This window comes from Morus notabilis, unplaced genomic scaffold, assembly GCF_000414095.1.
Source record: "Morus notabilis unplaced genomic scaffold, ASM41409v2 Scaffold521, whole genome shotgun sequence".
Taxonomy (NCBI): Eukaryota; Viridiplantae; Streptophyta; class Magnoliopsida; order Rosales; family Moraceae; genus Morus; species Morus notabilis.
In genome coordinates, this window is record NW_010357686.1 from 309,712 (window position 1) to 318,778 (window position 9,067).

Sequence of the window (9,067 nt, forward strand, 5' to 3'; positions counted from 1 at the left end):
CTTTTTTTTGAAAAATAATTTATATAACTCTTATTTTTAAACGAATGACGCTCACATTAGCACGACCAATTAACTATTAAAAATGTAGATAGTTAGATTGACTAACAAAAAAGTGGTAATATCTTTTTATAAGGATTATTTATCTTTTGTATTTTCTCTTTTAAGTTTATTAAAAAAGTATACTCGTAATTTTAAATTGTTGCAAAAATATACTATCAGATTATATTTAATAAGTAAAAATATGTTCTATGAAGTTCATAGACAACCGTCACAACACTTTGACCTTTAAAATTATCACATTAACCTGAATGAAAGTGATTTGATGGTATGTATTTACAACAATTAATAATCATGTGTCACTACCACTGAGATAAATATAATAATTTTAAATGTCAAAATCGAGTATTGATTGAGAAAAGGCACAAATTTACCTAAAAAATGTTATCTTTTTAGTATACAATTGCAGTAATTAGAACTCAAAGATATATTTTTTAAATGAACAGAATGAATGTATGAAAAGGTAAATAATATATATTTTTTTTAAAAAAATTTAAAGCTGTTAACGTAAATTTTTTGTTAAGTGGGTGTCCATGTTAAGAAAATTCACATGTTACTGTATTAGGGCCCGTTTAGTTCGTTGATTCGAATTTTTAATTCGAGTTGAGATATGACTTTATGTGAGAGTTTTATTGTAGTAAAAAAGTTAGATGTGATTATTTGTGAGAGTTTTTTACTGTAGCAAAACTCGAATCAGCGAAATGAACGAATTCTTAGAATTTAGAAATGCCTAAAGCGTAATAGAATTTAGAAAAGATACCCAAAAAAAAAAAAACAAAAATGGACTAGTTCTTGGAAATTCCTAGAAAGGAAAGAAAATTTGAAGATGGTGATTACTTATGCCCAACAACCAACAGTTGTTCGTTGTGACTTGTGAGATTGGAGCGATCACATTCTCTCTGTCTGTTATTCCCAGGTTCGACAGCCATGGCGGATTTCGTACTCTCAAAACTGGCAGAGTCAGTCGCTTACCAAACAGGGAAAGACTCTCCGATCTTCTCATCCTCGAATCATCGTCCTCGACCTCTGTAATCCATGACGTCGAGCGTCTACGAGCTGAATTGCGGCGAATCCAGTGCTTTTTGAGAGACGCAGACAATAAGCAAGAACAAGACAAGCGTGTTCGCAACTGGGTCGCAGAAGTTAGAGACGTTGCTTATGATATTGAGGATGTGATCGACACTTTCATTGTCCGAGTGTCTTCTTCTTACGTCAAAGCTTTTCGCCTCCGAAAACTCCGGACCCAGATAAGGTCTGTAAAAGTGTAACACCCTGGAGAATTAAATGAGATTAATTAAGATAATTAAAATTTATTAATGTGCTTAATTTAATTTTCACAATTAATTAAAGAACTTTAAATTATTTTCAGTATTTATGATTTCACCCTAAAATTTTTTAAAAATACACTTAAATTTTAGGAGACGTATGGTTCATGGATTAGAATCATGTGATTAGAACCATTTTCGATTTACGTATATTTTTTGTGAGAAAAAACACTGTAGCGAACCATAAACCATGATTCAAATCATGGTTTGAATCCTTCAACCAAACATCCCCTTAAAACATTTTCTTTTTTTCTCCATTTCTCCATTTTTCCTTTTTCTTTTTTTTTTCCTTTTCTTTTCTTTTCCTTTTCCTTTTTCTTCTTTTTTCTTTTCTTCTTTTTCCCTTCCTTCCCGTGGCTGCCAGACCGCTCTCTCTCTCTTTCTTTTTCTTTTTTCTTTCCTCTGATTCTCCCACCACCACCGCCCATCTCTCTCTCTTTCTTCCTTCACCGCCGGCCACTTCCTCCGGGATCTCTCTCCCCCCGGCTGTCTCTCTCTTCCTTGCTCTCTCTCTGGGTTTCTCTCTCCTTCTCTCTCTCTCGGCTTGCTGCCGAGACACATAAAAAAACAAAGAAAATGGGAGAAATGGAGGGAGCACGACTCCATCAACTAATTTGAGGTAAAACCTCTTGAAACTCACTCTTGATTTAAATTTTTAAACGTGATAAAGTTTAATTTTGGTTGGATTTGAATAATTTTGAGTTAGGGTTTAGATTTGAACAATTGTTGTTAGAATTGATTGAAATTTGGGGATTTTCAGTTATTGGACTTGTTTAGTTGATTGGAAACTGGTTTTGATAAATTTTGGAGAATTTATTTTGAAATTGAACTTGATTTGCATGTTTGACATTTTTCCTATTTATGTCGGCATACTGCCGAAATTTCTTTAGAAAGTTATTTTTAAGCTGAAATTAAATAAGAAATTAAACTCATGAATTGGATTTCAATCTTTAAAGAACCCTCAAACTGATTATAAAATCGTTTGTGAAACTTAGATTTGAGTCAAGGCACACTAATAGGAAAATCAAAAGAATTGAGATTGAAATTGCTTTAGGAATGAGAATTAGATCCTAAAGTGTTGTTTTGTATCAGTGTTAGCTGATGACTCGGATTGAAAGACTTTGAGGACGCAAAAGTCAGAATAGAGCCATGCTAGTCACAGGTTTGATATCGTGAGGTAGGATTTCTATCCATTTTCTTTGTGAGCCTGATTTTCAAAAGAGTTTTGACCTTGCAAATGTTTTAAAGAAAGGGACTTGTTTGCGAAAGAAAAATATTTGAAAACCATGGCTTGTTGTAGTTTATGGAATCCATAGCTTGTTGTAGTTCATGGAACCCATGACTTGTTGTAGTTCATGAGACCCATGGCTTGTATAGTTAATGGGATTATAATAAACGATTTCAGAAAGTTTAATGAATGATTTCTTAAGATTAGAGATCTTGCGAACCGGTAAACTGGCTAATGGCCTAGACAGGATGTGGAGAGTGCATCCTTGGGGGCAGAACCCGAAACCCGGCCCGGGCGTGATAAGGCTTGTGCACGTGGTTGTGTAAGTAATTTATCTTAGTATAAATTACTCGTTGATGCCTGTAATACAACGATTTTCAGTTATATTTCCTTTGAGAAAAAGGATGTGAGTTTCCGGCTGTTGTGTTGGAACTGAATGTCTTATTTATTTATTTATCCCTTCATTTATTTACTCGCTTATCCATTTACTCATTTATTTATAAAGTTTATTTCAAATTATATCCTATTGGGCCTTTCGCTCACGTTTTATCTGTTTTTATAAATATTAAACCCCTCCCAGGCGACTCTAGGGGCGGTGCGGGGTAGCTGAGTTAGATTGCTACCATCTTGAGTTGGAGAGGATTGTGTTCATCCTCCTGATATATAAATGTAAGGAAGTGTAACTTCCATCTTGATGTCTGTAATGTTATCTACTTGTTCATGTATGTATAATACTGTATGTCCTGTGGGTGAAACCCTGAATGTTATCAGAGGCTCAAGTAATAGAACCTCCTCCGTTTTAATTTATTTTAATTAAGTGTGGGGCTCGTTGGGAATTTCTTTTATTATCGTGCGTTTAACTTCTAATTGAGCTCCACGTCACCGACCCCTGTGTGGGGGACGTGACAAAAAGTTAAGATTGAAGACATCTCAAAAGGCACGCAAACGGGATCGAGTTTGTGAAGAGCGGTTCAGTGGCTGAGTTTAAGAGGAGTTTGAGAAGATTTATGGTGGTGATTATGAAGATGTTGGTGTTGTTGGGTTGGAGGGCTTGGCAATGGCTTTGAAGGGTGAGTTGATGAAGGAGGAGGATCGGGTTTGCGTTGTTTCTGTGGTGGGCATGGGAGGAATAGGTAAGAGCACTCTAGCCAAGAAAGTTTATAGCCAAAAGTTAGGCTGATCTCGCAGACTAATGCCAGTTTTCTACAGTGTAGCAAATTTTATTTTTAGACATCTATTTTATTAATATTACTGAAACAACCATGGAAAAAAATGAAGAGAATAGGAAACTACAAACTCGGAAGTAAAGATACTTGCAAACTTTATTGCAAATATCAAACGATAATTCCATTGAACTCTTTTTCAACATGTTTCCACAAATAGTATCTTAACAGTACAACAAAGCTAACCAGATCCCACAAGTAGCATATAATCTGTACTGACCATTTTCCATTTTCGTTGGTTGGAAGGAAAGTGATGACCATTTTAGAACCGAAAGTATGATGAACCAACGACTGATGAATGATTTTTGCCCAAGTTTCTTCCCCGGACGCACTCCAGATCCATGACATGAGAGTGGTCAATAAAGAGATTCACCTGCACAAACAGGGGAACAAATAAGGAACTTATGAAATGCAGTTGAATATTCAAAATGAAATAAAATAAAGAGAAACAGTAAATTAGCAGCATACCCTCGGGCCATATTGATTGATGAACCACTCAGAGGTCCTAGGGTTTGAAGCTTCAAACATGGTCCTCTCAAGACCAAGACGCCCAATGATTTTCGCAATTATGTCCGCACGTACAGAATCAACATGGTTACAGATATCGTCTGCATCAATCATTATCATGTCTGCCCCAGCTTCCAAGCATCTCTCGGCCCTTCTAATCAAGAGATCAACGTCTTCAACAAATTCTGTGAGAAAAGAAATAAAGCTCACATAATTAATCGCATTCTCTATTTTTGTGGTGGGCGCATAATTTACTAGGATTCTTCTCATAATGTGTTCAAGGTGCAGCATTTCGCAATACAAGTCCCTTGTTCTGAAGCTCTATAATACACCAATAACTTTCATGTCTATTTCCCAGTTACTATAGCCATCAATTAAAAAGCTTAAGCAACTTCAGAAAGAAATATCATCGGCTACAAGAAAAAACATCAAAGTCTGAAAAAGTCTTTTAGTTTAACAAACTTACTAGCCACGAACCCATAGAAGTTCAAACTCCATTAGGGAGAAATGGATATACATACCAGAATAAGTAGTAGTCTTAAAGAGATTAATAACACACAAGATGTAACAGCTATCACTCAGAGAACATTAGAAAATTAGGCTCATTTTAGAGGCCAACTATTGAAAATTTTCAGGACAAAGTCATTATGTATCAAAGAAAAACAAAGGTCTCCGTCTTTGGCCCTTTCAGTAGTTTACAGAAATTTCAGTGTCTTTAAGAGTTACAATGTAATTATCGTAACTCTTTTAGACACAGTTAGCACCTATTTTAGGTACCATAACATTTTTTCTTCCATGAACTCAGAATAGAATTGGTGCCAATGTGCTACCCTTTACACCAATGCCAAACTTGTTTCTTCGCCACAAACACATCACCAACTAGACCTAGAAGATAATAAAGAAGTAAAAGGGATCGAGTCATTCCAATTTACTCCTTTAAAGTAGATTCGTTCAGTCATTGATAAAGAGAATATTCGAATATGTTTCCTTCATTTTTTCAGTCCAGTGGCGACGAACAACCCATAAGCACCACCACAAAAACCTATCTTTCTCTCTAAAAGAATGCCACTCCCTATTACACATACTTTGGACACCGAACGAAGCTTTTTAAGACTCAAAGTTATTAAATGCAGGGAGTTATGGTTATTTCATAAAAACTAAAGCATATCTCAACACAGTAGAATGCAAAGAAAAGAAAGTCACCATAATAGAATGCCAGTGACATTTTGCCAAAACACTAAAACCACACATACCAGAAGAGCGAGAAGTCAGAACAATATAAGCTCCAAAAGCTCTATCACCACCAACAGGAAGATCAGACTTGTTGAATTTCACAGCAAACAGGGGTTTAACTTTCAAACCACCACTCTTAATCAAACGCACAAATCTCAAAAGACTCTCTTCAGGAAGTTCAAGCGATCCCACATTCACCTCAACTGTGTCAAAACCCAATTGCTTGCACTCCTAGAAAAATATTAAACAAAATTAAAAATCACAACATTCCTAGCAAGTAAAAAACATGAACAGCCAATTATAGCAACCAACATGAGAATTACCTCAACATATTGTTTGAAGGCTGATGGACCTTTGCGAAGAATGTGCTCAGCCCAATCACCAGTACTAACATAGACATCATGTTGATGAGCCATGTCAATTACTTTTTTGATGAAAGACTTCGGCATCAAGCTGTGGGACCCCCCGGAGAACTTCAACCCATCAACAAACTCTCCCATTGACTCAAATATGTCCTGAAATCGAAACTCCAAATTAGCGTTATTCGAAATAGAATGTGAGCTTTGAACTCATTATGAAGCATAATTAAGCCCTAGAACATTATCCAAACCAGACAGATTCGAAACAAGAAAAATTCTGGAACCAAATGGCAAGATTTTCATCGGAAATGAGAATGAATGAAGTTAAAAAGATACCTGAAGAAGATTTTGGCTAAGGTGGGTGTAGTGAGGGCCTCGCATCTCGGTGACGCCGTAGCGGCGGGGCTTTTCTGGTCGGTCCTCATCCTCGTCAAACTTCTTCCACCTGTACGCCGACATTTTTCGCCTGGGAATTCGAAAACAGTGCACCGGAAAACTGATCGGAGTAAGATCGAGAGGCGAGGGAAATTTCAAGAAGATTTGATTGAGCTTCTTTCTTTCTTTTTTTTTTTTTTTTGTCTTGTTTTTCTGAGTGTGTATTTGGAAGTTGATGGAAGGTTGGAGTTTTTACTAGAAAGGTCCATTCAACTAATCAATAATCATGATGATGATCTATTCTTCTCCGTAAGGGGACTATTATAGTAGTTGTTTACCTCGCAAATTTGAGTTTTTAATTTGAGTTGAGATGTGACATTTTATAAAAAATTTTTATTGTAGTAGAAAATTTTAATGTGATATTTTCTGAGAGCTTTTTACTACAAAAACCTAAAACTGAAAACTCAAATCGGTGAAATGAACGAGGCCATAATTAATGTAATCAGGTAAAAATTGCCACCTGATAAAAATAAAAATAAAAATTAAATAAGAAATTAAAATGAAGAAGAAAAAATAAATTCAAGAGATTTTCTAAAATGAAAATTATGTTAGGCGCGTTTAGAACTCGTTCTAAAAAGATGAAAACGTTTTTAATCTCAGACGTAAATAGTTTTTGAAAATGTGTTTTGGTAGTTTTATTAAGAGATTATTTTCAGTGTAAAAAAACTCATTAATGTCTTTCTTTCTCTCTCTTTGCTCGAGAGAGGAGAAAACGAAAATAAAAAATGAAAAACGATTAAAAGTCATTTTTCATTTCTCTCTCATTTTACACTAAACCAAAAAATCGTTTTCATTTCTGTTTTTTATCTTTATTGCGTTAAACACCGTTTTAAAACGTTTTTATTTTGTTTACTCAAAAAACAAAATCAATTCCAAACACAACCGTTAACTTTCACTAACACGGTGTTAGCGAGTAGCTTTTTATTATTATTATTTTACTTTTCTTTTATTTTCCATTTCTGATTTTCACAGACTTGCGTACGATCAGTGAGTTGCACTTCGTTTTTAAAAGGATTAAGCCAAAACGACATATTCTTTACTGTGTAATTTTTCTGTCGTTTAATTAGGAAAACAACACACCGTTTTGAAAAGTGATAAATAGTTTTTCGTTTAAGGGGGCGTTTGGTAGAGGGATTCGTTCCCTGATTCGAATCATGATTCATGGTTCACTATAATATTTTCTCTCACAAAAAATACACATAAATTAAAAATAGTTCGAATCACATGGTATGAATATTCCAACTAAACGAACCATAAGAGTTTCCAGCTCTTTAACAAAAGAGAACTTTCATGTCATTTACTTTTTATTATTTCTCTGTCGCTTAGTAACGCCACATGAAATGACATACCGTGTGTTTTTGCTGAAATTTGGGAACTGTCTTTCAAAGTATAAGTTTGTAATCCTTAGGTCCCGTTCATTTCGCCGATTTGAATTTAGAATTCAAGTTTTGTTATAGTAAAAAACTCTTAGAAACAGTCGCATCTAACTTTTTTACTACAATAAAAAACTCTCACATAACGTCACATATAAACTCGAATTAAAAACTTGAATCAACGAACTAAACGGACCCTTAATTTATTTAAAGGACATCTCGTTTATTTCAAACCTTGCGGGCTTAAAGAAATTAAACCACATGTGCTTGGCATTGCGATTTTGCTGTCGTTAAATTAGAAACTGTTGGGATATATGCCCATAAATTAAATAAGATGTAAATATTTTGTTGATTATCAATAAAATAGAAATTTTTTTAATATTATTTTGCATATATGTGATGTTTTATAAATATCAAAATCTCTAGATTATTTTGGATGTAACTTTAAACATTGTATATAAGTGTTATATGCAGAGGATAATGTTTGAAGTAAAATAATCTAAACTTATCCGTAATTATAAATTAAAGTTGTGATCTTTAATTTAAAATTACTAATGCGGTTCATTACATTCTGAATGAAACAATTTTATCCTAGATTGTTAATAATGAGATTATTGGAATGAAAGTATTTTATGTAATATGATTACATAAGACCGGAACGCGATTAATTATGAATCTCTAATGAATTTCGTTATTAAATAGAGTATTCAATATTAATCAATGATGACTATATATGAATTAATCTTAATTCTGAGTAATTAATAGACTCGTATTTATGATATTATGTTCTTTGACATATTAAGTAATGACACATGTGAAAAATATCGAAGTCTTGATATATTGGGAGCATGGTAAAATAAATAGCCGAGAATATTAATTTACAAGATGAAATACATTCCTTCATAATGAAGTAGATGGACGGTGTGACGCCCCTCCTATGAGGCCGCCACTGTAACTTAAACTTTAACTTGTACTTACTGGGGTTTCTTAAAATTTGCGGAACATTTTCTTTTTTTTAATATAAGAAAGAATACTTTCATAATTTGTAACAATAATTTCAAATAAGTGAATCACTAAATTTCTTAAAGCTTTTCTTAATTTCAGTTAAGATAAAACGTTCTAAAAATATCTTTCAAACAGAGCAGCATTTGAACTCTTATTTCAAATGCTCTTTAAAAGTCTTTCTAAAACTAGCCAATTCAATCGGGCCATTTAATTTTGACTTTAAAACGGATTTCGTGAGAAATCTTAAATTCAAGTACATCTTAAAGCCCTTTTAAAATCAATCATTTAAATCGTCATGTTTAAAATTTATTTATTTGTTGCA

The 9,067-nt window shown here is 33.8% G+C and overlaps 1 protein-coding gene and 1 pseudogene across 1 annotated transcript; one reads left to right on the forward strand and one right to left on the reverse strand.

Annotated features, from left to right (window-relative positions):
• The first annotated feature begins 896 nt into the window (after positions 1-896).
• LOC21401323 overlaps positions 897-9,067 on the forward strand; it is a 24,316-nt pseudogene continuing 16,145 nt past the window's right edge.
• LOC112093989 (protein HEAT-STRESS-ASSOCIATED 32-like) lies at positions 3,911-6,575 on the reverse strand. Its single transcript, XM_024173756.1, has 5 exons — positions 6,269-6,575; positions 5,897-6,088; positions 5,594-5,804; positions 4,302-4,525; positions 3,911-4,206 (listed from the first exon to the last, which is right to left on the reverse strand). The coding sequence occupies exons 1-5, from the start codon at positions 6,389-6,391 to the stop codon at positions 4,096-4,098; spliced, it is 861 nt and encodes a 286-aa protein (XP_024029524.1). The 5' UTR covers positions 6,392-6,575; the 3' UTR covers positions 3,911-4,095.

Bases quoted from the DNA above. Each gene is read 5' to 3' on its own strand.
- LOC112093989 (XM_024173756.1), bottom strand. From the start codon at position 6,391: ATGTCGGCGTACAGGTGGAAGAAGTTTGACGAGGATGAGGACCGACCA. The intron at 6,089-6,268 runs GTATCTTTTTAA...TTTCGATTTCAG, and splicing joins TTAGCCAAAATCTTCTTCAG to GACATATTTGAGTCAATGGG. The intron at 5,805-5,896 runs GTAATTCTCATG...ATATTTTTCTAG, and splicing joins CCTTCAAACAATATGTTGAG to GAGTGCAAGCAATTGGGTTT.